We start from the raw sequence: 15,224 nt of genomic DNA on the forward strand, positions 1-15,224 counted from the left end.
ATTCACAGTGATTTATCGTTGGTAAATCATGTGTTACATCATCCCATAGTGGATTTCATGTGTTTACCAACTTTGGTAAAACACGCATGATTAAATTTCGCGCTCAAGAACGCAAAATCTATGATAAATCACCCTCACCATAGTGGGTGCTCTAAGAACATCAAAATTTGAGACAAGGAAGACTGAACAGTAGCTAAGAGCACATTTGGTTTGAATCATTGAATTTTGCTGAATTTTTCTAGCACAATGAATGCAGAGGGTCAATCAATACCCATGTAAAGACTTGAAGCTCTTCAAAATATGGATTCTGGTCTCATCAATCCCATAACAACCTCATTACATAAATTGCTCCATAGTTCAAACCACAAAAATGTTCTTTTCACAGAGAAATCCAAACAAAGAGGAGTGGTGGTCTCCTGGCTGTTGAGTAGGATTTTGAGTCTTGGGAAGTTGGATGCATCAGCTTGTTCAGATATTTCCTAAGTCAATGGGTAATCCATAGCTTGAGCCAACCCTGGGCCAGCAACGCAGGTGTTGCGTGTTGCGCTGCGCCTGCGTTGCGGTTTTTCTGACCGCAGCGCAACATAGAATCAAATTCTAGGTTGCGGCCTGACCCGCAGCGCACCATCATTTGTCAAATCGATGGATTTTTTGGGCCGCAACAACATTTGTTGCGTTGCTGCCCAAAAAAAATCACAGTTCGGCGTTTTTTTGGCGCTGTTGCGCCTGTTGCGTTGCGCGACGGTCAAGGCGCCGCGCAACCTGACCTCACCTTTTGTTGTTGCGGTACTTACCGCAGCGCAGCATGTAATGCAGGTTTGTGCTGCGTGTTGCGGAGCAACGCACCAAAAAACACTCGTGTTGCGGTGCGTTGCGTTGCTGGCACAGGGTTGCTTGAGCCAATCAATATCCATGTATTCTGATTTCTGCTTCAGTCATTTTTGACAGAGAAATTTCATATAAAAAAGTATCCCATGTATTATCTTCACCCACCACAAAGTCCTGAAGAACAATCAATAGAAGTTTCTGAAAGCATTCAGTCTTTTGTATTACAGATGCATGGCAGATCATGATACCAAGTTCATATTGCAATAGGGATGTGCTCTGTACATTGTAATTCAGCTGAAAATTAATTGATATCTTCAGCTAACATTGATTTAAGTTGTTTATGTAGAGAAATCCTTCAAGGCATAAATAATTTTGCTTGAGGGATTAAAAAGATAGTAGGCTGCACTAGGCTTCAGCAATGATGATTCTATAGCATCTTGAAAGAGTGTGTTTCATATGTATGGTGCACCCTCTTCTGAAACTGTCTAGTTCATAACAACAATTTCCTAACATCTTTTAGGCACAACTAATTAGATACAGCAAACCTGTGAGATGTATCACCCCATACATACAAATCTCTTGGAATTGGACAGCATCCATTCTAGAGTAGCAAGACCTTTTTGGGCAGGTGGCTAAGCAAAAGCTACAATGTACTTTATCATTGTAGCCATATTGATAAGTTGGAGGTCACTGATCCCTAGGATCAATTGAGTATACTACCCAGATCTTTCATCTTTGTGAGATGTTGCAATTTTCTGTCGGTGAGGCTTTGATTTGTGATCGAGCTCTAAGACTCGAACTTAATCTGAGCAGGCCAATGGTCTTAAATCATATTTTTTTGCTAGATTCATCCGACTTCTCTTAACGTGCATGAATCTGAAATATCTTCTTGACAAAGCACATCTATTGGGACAGCAGTTTGAGAAATGTCATTGCTTTCGATTTCAGAGTGCTAGGTGAAGAGAATCCTTGATTTACAGACACCAAAACCTCGAGATTTCTTGCAACAGCAGCAGGATCAGAAAGAAGCCCTGTCATTGCATTGGAATTGCCTATTCAAGATCATTTCATACGCGCGATCGTGACCTCCGGGAAGACAATCTAACTCCATGTGGTTCAGATTTATCCTACATACTATGCGGGTCCGTTCAATGGATTGTGAAGTTTAGAGTCCCATTCCTAGGTGTGTAAACAAACAAAGCAGCATGACTGGTCAAGTTTTATAATTTCAGAATATATTTGGTAAAGAGAATAGGATTTATACGGACCATGACTTCCTCGGGCGATAACATGGGCGTGAAGTGACACTGAATCCCCCGCGATTTGAAGGCCTCCACGATTTGAGGGTCTATCTTACGAATGGAATTGGCCAGGATGATGTGTTTAAGATTCGGTACCTTTTCAAAAGCGTTAACCTCAGCTGATTTTAAAATTCCTTTCCAATAATCCCTTGTCAAAAAATCAAGCATAAATAGTGTTCGAACGTTTTGAAGCATTGGCCAGTTTAGCCAATTCAGTCCTGACCCAACTCCACGAGGAGGATGCTGAGTTCCCAATATACGAAGTTTTGGAAACTCCATCTCGAGAGCAGAACGTGAGAACTGGTCAAGAAAAGCGGTAAAGCAAGCTTCGAGGGAATCTTTGATTGGTTCGAAAATGGGATCGATATCTTCTTGATGGCCATCGGAGAAAACTTGAACACACTTCAAACTATTTTTTGCGGTCTCACAGATGTGTGTAAGCCCTTCGATGTTTTCGGGATGAGTAGTAAATCTGAAGTGTTTCAAGTTAGGAAGCGCATTGGGTTTTAATCTCAAGCCCTCGAGATCATTGTGTTCCAGTTTCAACGATTTGATTTGAGAGACAGCGGAAAGTAATTTTCCCAAAGATTTCAGATCGTAAATCCCTTCTGTGCAACTACCTCCGCCAGGATGTTCCCAAATTGTGCGACTACACGAACCAGGATGCGTGATATGTAATTCGTTTAAAGCTTTGAGGGCTTTGACAGCTTTGACCATAGATGGTGGGGCACCCATCGAATAAGTGAAATCAAGGATCAACTGTCTATGTTACAGCCGAGCGTTTCAATTAGTCGTACGGCCTGATCCATCAACACTGGAGGTAAGTCTTTACGACCCCAATTAGCAAAAAAGTTGTTGAAACACCTCAGATCACAGGGTCACACGTTTTGAGAGTTTCTAATTCAACAAATTACCTTCTTCGGTATCGCACTCAGCTTCAAGTCCTGCTTCCGCATACCACAAATTATCAATACGAAGGCGCTTGACGGGACACAGAAGACCTGGCGCGTAGAGAGCATCAGTCCAGTTGTCCAAAAGAGTCTTTGCGCGCTTCGCATGGTGCAAGTGGATATACACAAAATAAGTTGATATGATAGCTGTCGACCATGCTTTGCTAACCAATCGCAAACCGAGGAGTTGGGCAGATGGAGAAGTTGAATCTTTATTGTCCAATAGACCCCAGAAATCGGCCAGGATGCGCGTGATGATTTCATACGGAAGCGCACCACGGTCAGTTTTGAAGTCTGATTCATCGCTTCCTTTTGGCATTTTCGCTGTTGATCGTGAAATCTGAAGTAAGGGTCGTCTGGGCAAAGGAAGGATTCAAGAGCTAAAATGTTGAGCACTTCGTTGTTGTGACCCGGCCCTGGCGTTGGCCCTGAGGCCAACCCTGTCCAGCCTGGAGGCTGGCACTGGGCAGTACGCGCCCTGGGACACACAAACCTGACATGATGAGAGACACAAAAGCCCTGTCTGGCCGGTGCCTGATATCTGTTTTGCCTTGAATCCCAAAGATTAACAAAGTTGGAAGATCAATGTCCATCCGCACTCACACAACTTACACCGCGGGAATCAATAGGTTCGAGACCCGATTGAAGAAAGCTGCGGTGACCGGGTCCGCAACTTTCTTCAATTGCGGATCTTGTTCACATTACGTTCACTGACCTCCCTCTTCCTGTTCAAGTTTCAGCCAGTGTCCCTTGAAACATTTCATCTGTATTCATGGACATTCTCGTGCTGGATAACAAGTAGCCCTTGATGAATTTTTTGCTGACTCCAAGCCTAACCAAGAGACATATCTGTGCGTATGTAGTCTTTAGAACATGTTTGATCACTCAGGTTAAAATTCAATGGTCAATTTTTCATCACACAATTTGTAAGTTTTCCACTTCTGGAATCATTACATAGGTGAATCAAGGGCTTATCTCCCCAAGTTCAAGATATTTAATAAAGTGGAGGCTCTCAATTGGCTCAGTGCTCAACTTGTGCTATCTTCATATAGTTGCTGAGTGAGGAAGCCAAGTGGTGAGGTGAGGCAAGTCAAGCTTTCCTTGCATGGACCAAAATCCTTTTCTTGGCTTTGGTCAAGGGTGGTCAGCGAACCTAATGCGGACGTAATGCAAACAAGGTCCGTGATTGAAGAAAGTTGCGGACCACGTCACTGCAACTTTTTTCAATCTGACCGGGTCCGCAACTTTCTTTGATCGGGTCTTGAACCTATTGATTCCCGCGGTGTTACCTGAGACACCCTTGATTACTGTGATAGACGTCCTTGCTCCATGCCTACCACCAGATTATCAACCCTACTTCTCTGCGCCAACCACTCATCATCCATGAATAGTCCTACTACTCCGCCCAGCCCAAGTGTCATTGCACAATTGAACTCTGTCTCTGGAGCTGCTTTGGATGCCACCTATATTCAAAGCTCATTGTAGGAGCAATATTGTTCCCAAGAAAAACAAGACAGCAACAACAAAATGACAATTATTTGCCAAGCCAAGCAAGCCTTCATTGATTCTCCAAGTCCCGAAGATCCCAATGCCTCAGTCATTATTTGCAACAAAAAGATGTAAGAAAACAGGATTACAGACTCGACGCTGTGTGACTACGAAAAACCTTTATAAGGTAGACAGGACAGACTTAGCTCTGTGCTGACAAGGCAACTGGCTAACAAAAGACAAGAGTTCTAAACTCTGAGACGAACCTTTATAAGGTAGACAGGACAGACTTAGCTCTGTGCTGACGAGGCAACTGGCTAACAAAAGACAAGAGTTCTAAACTCTGAGACAAACCTGATGAGAGGAACAGAGGGATGTAAAGTAATAGAAAGAACTTTAGAATAAATTTCCCCAATGGGTCATAAAGTGTTACTAACCTTTATAAGGTAGACAGGACAGACTTAGCTCTGTGCTGACGAGGCAACTGGCTAACAAAAGACAAGAGTTCTAAACTCTGAGACAAACCTGATGAGAGGAACAGAGGGATGTAAAGTAATAGAAAGAACTAAGTAGAGAAGAAGAGAAGAAAGATAGAGAATTGATCAAAAAAGGATAAACACGACAAAAAATAAAGGTTCAGCTGTGTTTAAAATAGATATAAGAGAAATAAAGAAATGCTGTGTTTTTCACTCTCACCTTTAGAATAAATTTCCCCGATGGGTGAAAAAGATTCAGAGGCAGAAGGTGGGAGGTTAATAAGAAAAACAGAAGAGAAACAAATTTTTGCTATCACAACTTCAAACAACAACATTTAAACAAACAATCCCAAATTGATCCCAATCCGGACATCTTCTTCTAACACCATCCTAGCAACTCCTAATTTTTAAGCCTTCAGTCTACACTAACACATTCCCATTAACCGGATTTGTCCATGTCATTTAAATTCCTTCTACCTTGTCGTTTCAGTACTTGAACACTCTTGCAATTGAATTCGTTCTACCTTGATGGTTTTGAAACATACCAGGAGGATAAAATACTCCAACAAAAGATTGCTATCAACAAGAATTCAAGCACAAAATTGATGAGCCAACACTTATCCCATTGCCATCACATTGAAGCTCCCATCATTACCAAGCAACACCCTCTGGCAGCATAATTCATGGAAATCAAAATGGCCAAGGTGAGAATTGATGAACATTTCATTTTTTGATTATTGTTGTTTTGTGAATTTATCTGATTTTAAATTTCATTCAATCAGATTTTGATGTATTCTTATCCCTGAAACTATTCTACCCGCATGTTTCAAAAGAATCAACACAAATCTCTGCTTTGATGTGCATTGAAAACTGACTTCCGCACAGAAATGGCATCAAAGAATGTCAAATGATTTGTTAATTTGACGCCAAATGTGAGATTCCGCAACCTTGGGCAAATTTTGCGAATTCACGCAATTTGCCAAACAATGAACCAAGTCAACATCTTGATACATCCAAAGGTCCACAAAGTGGGGCCAACATTGCAATGCTTGGCACAACACTTTGTCTTGCTAATCATTGTTGCAAATTTTGTTCAATTTGTGTGATGTTGAAGACGGTGTATTGAAAAGGATGCTTTGGTTTTTGATACTGCATCACAGCACCAGCTCTTTTTGCAGCTCACAAAGTGATTGCAATGATATGCTTGCATGCTACTCTAAACGGTGCTGAAGTATTGGAGTCCGTTCGGTTGCCTCCGACCTCGCAGGTTGACCCAGCCAAAACCTCAGGCGTACGCTTTGAGGCAGTTTGAAGTGTACGCTTGAAGTTCTGCTGTTCGGTACAGAAGCCGCGGTCGACCTTTGAGGCGTCTACCTCGAGGTTGGCCAGCCAAATTTGTCGACCTGCCAGGTTCGACGTTTTGGTCGAATCTCGCAGGTCGACCTGGCTAGTCCCATAGACTTGAAACCACGAGTATGTACATGGCGAAAAAATCACACTGAAAAACTTGAAAAGTATCATTAATAAGTGCCCTTTGGTTCAACTCGATATGCCTCCTAAAACAATGAAGAATCCCCCCAAGTTGAAGGCAAAGTGGACCGAAGAGAACGAGGAAGCCATGATTGACTTCTTGCTTGCCGAGAAGCAGGCCGGACGGATGGCCAAGTCAGGCTGGAAGAATGCAACTTGGATTGCATGTGCAGAGATGCTTGAAGGCAGCGAGCCACGTGGGAGTCCTGTAAAGAACGATGAACATTGCTCCAACAAGTTCACCAAGGTATACCATTTCTTGATACCCAATGTAGATTGATTATTGTTACTGATCTCTTTTTTTTGTTGTAGATCAAAGGGGATTTCCGTACGGTGAAAGGTTTGAGCGAGCTTAGTGGAATGGGGTGGTGTCATGCGACTCAAACACTGGATATCTCACAAGATGTGTGGGCTCGATTGGTAGAAAATGACCCAGGTGTAGCCAAATGGGCCACCACACGTTATCCGCTGTTTGATAAAATGGAAAGCCTTGTTGGCAAGATCATTGCATCAGCAAGAGACACATTCGATCCGACTCAACCGTCTCAGCCAGCTGTCAGCAGTACAATTCCCACATTCCAAGCGAGCGATCTTGGCGACTTTGACAATATTCCCGACTTTGATGATTTCACTCAAGATCGAGAAGAAGGAGAAGATGATGTAGGCTTGCAGGTGTGTGTGTAGATGAAGATGTGTACATTGAACTATGTATTGACATCATTTTTTTACTTATTCATCTAGGATATGATCGATCAGGAGCTTGCTCTTCAAGCAAGCCTGAGCGAGACCCCTGTAGCTCATTCCACTCCAGCTCGACAAACAAATTCAATTCACAAAGCATCTTCAAACAAAAGAAAGATTGAGGATCATGATCCTCTCCCTTCAACCCCAATTGCCAAGCAAAGCAATTCACGACAACAGCATGGAGTAGATGCGCTGGGTGAATTTGGGGACAAAATCATCTCCAGCTTGAATTTGACAATCAAACAACCTCGCCCGACTGTGGACTCAGTCAGCCTTGATGCGATAGCAAAGATAGAGAGTGATGTTCAAATTGACGCTTTGGTGAAGGCCATGATAATCACGATGTTTCTTCAACATCCAGCTATGGCTAATGGATATATGTTCATCAAAGACCAGGAACTAGGCAGGACAGTTTTACATGAAATGCTCAAGCAAATGGCTAAAAAGTAGAAAAATTATATCATCTTTCATCTCTTTGTTTTGGTCAAAGGAAATTATTTCACTGTTATTGACAAATAAGTTTGAATGATTGTTTTTTCAAAGATAATTGAAAAGTGTTTTTTTGAACAAAGTGAGACACATGTAGACATGATAGTTTTCTGAACAATAATATATCCACCTTAACCTCTCCTCCCTTGCCTTGCTGCAGTCTCTTTCTGCCTTTGATAATCCTCCCACATCTGAGTAGCAATTTGATCACGCCATTGGCTTGCTTCTGGATCTTCCATATCCGGACCTAGATAATTTTCTTCTTCAGATGCTGAGGACTGCTGATTGGGGAGAGGCATTGCCAAAAGATTATTGAACTCGGGAAACTCTTCTGAAAGTTCACCATGATCTTCAAGTCTTATAAAGTTGTGGACTGCACACATTGCTGGAACAAGTATCACTTGAGTCCTAAATGGATAGTATAACCCATGATTTGTCACCTCAAATCTTTTTTGCTTACTCCAAAATTACGCTCAATAACCATCCGAGCACTTGAATGACATAGGTTGAAAAGCTCTTTCTTGTTAGCAGGCCTGAATGCAAAAAATAAAGTAAAGCAGTATCAGATAAAATTCACATATGATGAAAGGAATAAAATAAAACAAGCACTCTTTATCTTCCAAGCGGGCCCATTCCTGTAGATGGTATCGAACCTTTCTGTAGGGCACCAAGCAGCTGCGACTGAGGCCAAAGCCAGCATCTCCAAGGAAAAATTTGCCTTCAGGTATGACCAAGGATCTTCTACAACTATCTTCCCACATTGAACTGTCAGGCATTGTGCCAGTATACCCCGGCATTACATATTGAAACATCATGTTGAAGTTACAAGCAACAAGGACATTTTGACTGATGTTTGATTTTCGATCACGGAAACGAGGTCGATCCTCCGGGGAAACATGCACAGGAAGGTGTGTACCATCAATTGCCCCTATGCAGTCTTTGAAGTAAGGCATGAATCATTTATCTTGTTGGAAATGCAAAGGAAGCGATGTGTGGACAGTTGGCAGCTTCACCAAGCTGAGGTAGAATTCGTGATCATTGATTGCGTCGAGTACTTTGTGAAAAACACTGTGAGCAAACAACAAATCAGCAAGGTTCCTGTAAGGAGGTATCAAGAAGATCAACACACTGTGAAACTGTGTCAGGCGATCTTTGAAATCTCTCTTCAATCTTTCAAACCAAGTTTCCGGTGATGATTGTGAATAGAAATATCGCCACTTGCTCGCCCGTAGTCATATGTCTAGTGTCTTCAATTAGACCTCGTCCTTCCAACTCACCCACAAGTTTTTGAAAGACATGTGGCTTCATGCCGAGTTGATCATAGAAACATCGAGGATTTGGTGACTGCAATAACTCATCAAGCCATGCTTGGCCTGAGAGAATGGATGTATTGCGAGGAATGGGCGGTTCTCGATACATATGGTTCATGTAGAAGTAGGCAGCACCGATAGCGGCCATCACAAGGATGCGTTGACGGCGATGAGAAACGAGTGAACGCGAGGGAGGCATTAATCAAAGAGGGGGCGAAGATTTTGCAAAGGGAGAGAGAAAACCCATAACTTGTGAGGTCAACTCAACTTCAAGTCGAGTGAAGTCGATTGTACCAAACGCACCAAGCCCTGGTAGACGCTTCGTGGCAGACTAGGTCTACCTGCGGATCCGCAGGTAGACGCCTCGCAAGTCTACGCCTGCGAGGTCGAAGGCAGCCGAACGGACTCTTAACCTCTATGCAAGCAACTTTACTTCAACATGCCACCACAGATATAATTTCTGTGAGCTGGATCACAGGATTTCATGACAGCAAGACAGGCGGATCCTGTCACAATTCCACACAATCAACTGGCTGGGATTGCTCCACAACATTGAGGATTGCAAGCAAGCATCATTAGGGAGTTCACAAGATTGTTTACCACAATCCCAATGGCAATGCGACAGCGTAAATCATTGTTGATCCACAAATGGGACCTGCCAGCTCCCGGTACATTGTGAAAGCAGCAATGGCAGCAAACACTGTCATTCTTCCCAGATTCCCCAGAAATGGTAACCCATTTTGCATCATTTACAAGTGTCATATTCAGCCTTATTGTCCAAAATTGGAAAAAGTTGTATCCTGACTTCATTGGCCACCCTCACAAGCCATATGCTACAAACCGCTTGTGGCCTGCTGGCAATTACCTAACACTCAAGGCTAGACCGCGCACCCATCACAATCACGCCATTTGCAGCGGCTTAGAATGGTACCCTTGTTGCACCAACATACATGATTTTGTGCCCTTGCCGCTGGCTTATCTTTCCCCACCTACCCCAGGCTTTGATTTTGACCCCTCCTCCCTGTGTTATGTTCAAGAAGTCTCACAATCTCCACCCAAATTTGACACATAACTCTCTGCTTTTCACACTACCTCAGAAAACTGGCATTTGAATGGTCTGATTTTTGCTATGTACACCTCCTCACAATGGGTCAGTAAGGGTTGACGCTTCAACAGAAAAATGCATTTACCTCCAGCTTTGTTGAAGATCTCCAGCCACCATTGTCCAAGAAGTGTGGTCCCAAACGTATGCACAAATGGATGTAAATCTTTTACTGCAACACTTCCGGTAACCCCTGCATGTCAACTAAAAAGACCCTCACTGACCTTACTTGACAATCTTCCGGGTCCATCAAAGTCCAATTCCCTGCACGATTCATCTTGAAGGAGACGCTCACCCAATGTGGTGATCAATTTATGGGATCAATCAAAGAAAATTAATCATAAGTAGTTGACCAAGTTATCAGAAAAGTTCAGTGCAAAAGAAAACTCAAAATTGAAGGAATCTTATCAATAGAAGCTCTTTAAGGCTTACTAGCACAATTAGGCGGCGGGCACCGCACTCATCATAGCATAAAAACATTCAGACTCACTCACACAGAGTGCTGGCAATCACTGCAGTTCAAATGAAGTTGAGTGTGTTTTGGAGTTCAAATTAGTGTATCCCTGCCAAAACGCAAGTTTCTATGGTTAGAAGGCACAGTTGATAGAAAGAATGCAAATTTTTATGTATGTCTTACAAGCTCTCTATAGTTTCAATTCTATGGTGAGAGTTAGTTGAGGTCAATCTGTGTAGCAAAGTGGTCAGCTGAAATTCCATAAACAAATGAATACACTGCCGGCTTAGTTGCCTCAGGGACAACCTTCTGAGGAGTCCTCAGATGGCCTCCGGAGGAAAAGGGCAACCAAGGAATACCTCCAAGGAAAATTTTTGCCCCTGCCGTTCTCTTGGATGGAGCTTCCCTTGGAGTTGAAATATGAGGACTCCTCATATTGCTGCATCCAAGCCAGGTATTCTGGCTGTGATTCAATTAAGTGTTGCATAGATATTGTGCCATGGTTACAGCATGATCAGGAACTGTCCAACTTTGTATCTTAATTCCAAAGGGGCATTGTAAGATTGTGAATTTTCAAGGGAGCTCTAATGCAAAGGTTAGTGTGTAAATGTAGAGTAATTGAGTTACACTATGTCCAGAGTTTGGTTATAATGATGATTTGGGTGCGTAATGGGTGTTCACCCAGAAAATGAGTACAATCAACTATTTCTATAAGTATATCAACTGTTGACAAATATGATGTGCTAGCATTGAGTGATGAATAATCACAAAGTAAGCATTTGTGGCCCTTTGACTTGAGGTTTAGGGTGAGGATAAGATGCTGGCATGCAGATATGAGGGGTCATCTGGGTGCAGAAAATCCATTCCAGCCCTGCCAAGGCAGAATAGTACTGCCAAGTGGCAGGGATTTTTACAAAAAAAACATCATAAAATCTTATCCTATCTCTCTTGTGAGAAGTATGCTTACATTCACAGAAAGAACCCTGAGATAAGGTCATGTGTAGGGCATATTCTTATTAATGACATGCTTCAATCATGATGCTTCAAGCAATCTGAATTTTTCAGGGAACTCATGTATACTAAACAAATTGCACCTGAAGCCTTTCTTAAATAACAATATGCATACATGGGGCTTGCTTATACCTGGAGTTGAATGTAGCTGTGAAGGGGGTCATGGTTCCTATGGGTGAACAACCTCAAGAATGAGCCATACCCAAAGAGTGCACAGTGTAAAAAGTGATTGGTCAAAATGGCCATACTCAAAATTTTATCCTTGGCCTCTGTTAATATTGGGTATGTTGGATATATCTTGAGGAGGGGTTATGGCAGATGCACAAAAGATTTGTGTGAAAAAATATGGATCCCACTATTTTCCGCCCCCAGGTAATGATCCGGAGCCCCCTCCTGGACCGGACCTGGGGGCGACGTGCGTGGTATCGCCCCTTTTGAAAAATGGGGCTACATGGGGGGCTCCTCTAGCAAACATGTTCCAAATACTCCCTACAGTTGATCCAGCCTAGTCACGACCACAGGCCGGACCCGGGGCTGGCCCTGAGACCCAAATTTTCAACCCTCCAGTAATACCCAAGTAGGGTATCTTGGTAGAGGTTTTTTTGCATCTTATCACCGCTTTTGACTCACTTGATCGCAGCTTTGTTGATTTGTACTTGGACTATCAAAGCAACAGCTTCAAATGCAAATCCTTCCTGGACTCAAAAGCTCTCTTTGAGGACGTTCACAAGTGGTGTCCAGTGTCAAGGATTTGGAAGTATTTTCAAAAAGGCAATTGGCAGATGGACATCTATTGGTGAGTCTCTTATCATTCTTGTCTTCTAAACTCACTATACATCACTGATACCTTTTCATTTTCAACACTCAAGACTTGGTATGACCGGGTACCAGCTGCAAAATTGACCAAGAGATACTGCTTGCATTGATGCATACCACAAAACACCATCATGAGATTTGGCATGATGTGTATCCCTCAAAGGGCTTTTCTTGTATTATCTTGCTGTTTTCATCTTTTTTGCATATTCTGTCTCATTTCTTCATCTCCATGTACACAAACCACCATTGTTACGTACTTGATGAATTGTGATGAGCAGAACTTGCGCTGAGGGTTGCTTGTGCTGAGCCGTGCTTGTGCTGCTCATAAGGTACTTAAGTAGGTACTTAAGTGGACACATAAATGTGTGGGTGCCTAGGCTAGGCAGTTAAGGCCTTAAGTTAAGTACTTAAGTACTTAATATTAGGCTGGTTAGGTACCCGGACACAAATATTGGAGTTTGGGAAGAAAATTTTTTTTTGAAAAAAAATTGGCCAATCAGATTGACTTGCCAAGTCATTTCTAATACTCACACCCTATTCCTACCCCAAAAATGACTTATTACATGTCATTTATTTATAGGGGTTGTGTGTACAACGTTGTGTAACTGAATTTTGTTTTTGCAGAGCAGTCGTGGTTGTGACTAGACTGGATCAACTGTAGGCGCAATTTTTGCCATGAGAGCAGGCAAGGCAAGGGGCAACAAGGACAGTAGTGATGATATGTGGCATAAAAATCAACATATAGCATAGCTTAATTTCAACATAGGGTGGGCATAAAGTGCATAAAGTAGCATACAAAAGATAGATAACACAACAGAACAAAGTCACAAGAAATAAGTCAAGAAAAGTTGCAATAAAAGCACATCAAGTAGCTCGATTTGACCACCAACCCATTTGCACCGTGTATTTCTTAATCCACGCAGGTACCTGGGAGTGTCTGATTGAGGACGACCCTTGGAGGTTGTAAACCTCAGGAAACGGGACTAAACAAGCACCACAACCCAAACTGACGAAATGATTTCCGTCAACAAAAGCCAAGATGATAGGATCATTATCGTTGGGGGCCGTTCGATATGGGAAAAATGTGTAAGAATTGACCTCCTGGGGATCGAAACATATAACCGGGCGCTTGTAAGCGCTCGTGATTACATAGCCAAGGTATGGCATCCACATCCAGAAGTCTCGAGTACATGTCACCCCCTGCGGTTGAAGTTGAACAAGGAGATCTTCGATGACCTCAGTGGTGTGAGGTTTAGATTGTCGAGTGGTCCTCCGGGGCTTGGTACTACTACTAGTGGGAGTTGTAATCAACTGTTCATGGGCTTCTTGATTAGCTGATAGTTCCACGAGCAACTGATGTCGAATTAAAATATAAGACTCTGTGGTGTGAATATTGAGTGAGTCGGCAATTGCATAGTGGCCACAATTGCCATAAGGGGGTGGATTGAATACACTCTCAATGTATGCAACAACGACATTGGGTAATTGTTTCAAGACCAATTCGTCAGATTGTTTCTTCACGGCCAGGATGGAGTTTGACGCAGATTGAGTTGAGGGTTTGGTAGTAGATTGAGTCGAGGGTTTGGGAGTAGATTGAGTCGACGTTTTTGGTTTGGCAGTTGTGTTCAAATCTTGTTGGGCAGGCATATCATTGAAATCATCCAGCATTGGAAAGACCGCAGCACCAAACTCCCGACTTGCTTCCAAAGTGGCCTGCACTTGAGGATCCGTTTGTTCTAAGTTCATATCCTCCGCAATTAGACATAGAGTCATCTCTGGAAGTAGGACTCGTCGGAGAAAGTAATCCGGAGTTAGAGGGGAGGCTGTGGTCGAATCAAGGTGATGCTGGGATGACCCATCTTGGATGAAGATCTCCTCAAGAGTCCTAATGATGATTATATAACCTTGATAACCATAACTAGATTTTGCGTGGATAGATGATGATATCAGTAAATGTAAATGCCAATAAATGAGAGAAACAGGAAATAAACTTACTATCCTGGTTGCTCCACCTCAAAGTTCACCATGCCAGGCGCCTTACAACTACTCCCTTTGCTCTTATTCGTTGCGGCTCCCATATACACAGATGGTTCACTCTGGTTGACAATCTGGCTCAAAACATCGGTATGTTTATGAATTCGCCTGTTGAAAAAAGTCACAGTTAGTTAGGCAGAATGTAGAAAAAAAGAGGACAAGCAAGCGGAAAGCACATACTCTGGCAACCCGTCGAAATCAATACTGGTTGGCCATCCTTTGGCGATACCAAATGGAATGGTATCAATTTCGCATTGATGTAAATAACAAAACTCGGCAGTGTAGGGGAACTGTTGATTACAAAACCAAGAAGTGCAACATAAGACACCGAACTTGATACTTCAGAAGTTTGAAAAAGGAATATGACTTACCGGCAATGACATGATGTTGGGAATAGCCAATAAGGTGTCCCTCATTTCAATGAGTTTGGTCGAAGGTTGAGCAGGAAGTGGACCTTCACAAAATGGACACATATTTTTGTCTTCATCAACTTCGCTCCCTTTCCCTTTGCTTGAGTGACTGGACACACTGTCGATATTGTCTTCATGTTCTACAAATGCTGACGGTGACGGCAGATTGGATTCTGATTCTGAGTGATTGGCTTCAATCATTTCAAAGTCGGCTTCGATTAATTCATCTATCAATGCTAAGTCTTCGAAAGCCGATGTCAACACATTTGATTCAAATGCCA

General features: G+C 42.7%; 1 protein-coding gene across 1 annotated transcript; it reads right to left on the bottom strand.

Moving 5' to 3' along the window:
• Positions 1 to 1,962: 1,962 nt before the first annotated feature.
• Positions 1,963 to 3,398, bottom strand: MELLADRAFT_59040 (uncharacterized protein; the record flags this gene model as incomplete). Its single annotated transcript, XM_007404705.1, has 4 exons — positions 1,963 to 2,007; positions 2,097 to 2,888; positions 2,927 to 2,943; positions 3,044 to 3,398. 4 exons carry the CDS (start codon positions 3,396 to 3,398, stop codon positions 1,963 to 1,965), a joined length of 1,209 nt encoding a protein of 402 aa, XP_007404767.1.
• Positions 3,399 to 15,224: the final 11,826 nt, after the last annotated feature.

The sequence above is a fragment of the Melampsora larici-populina genome (assembly GCF_000204055.1).
Source record: "Melampsora larici-populina 98AG31 unplaced genomic scaffold MELLAscaffold_2, whole genome shotgun sequence".
NCBI classification, from domain to species: domain Eukaryota; kingdom Fungi; phylum Basidiomycota; class Pucciniomycetes; order Pucciniales; family Melampsoraceae; genus Melampsora; species Melampsora laricis-populina.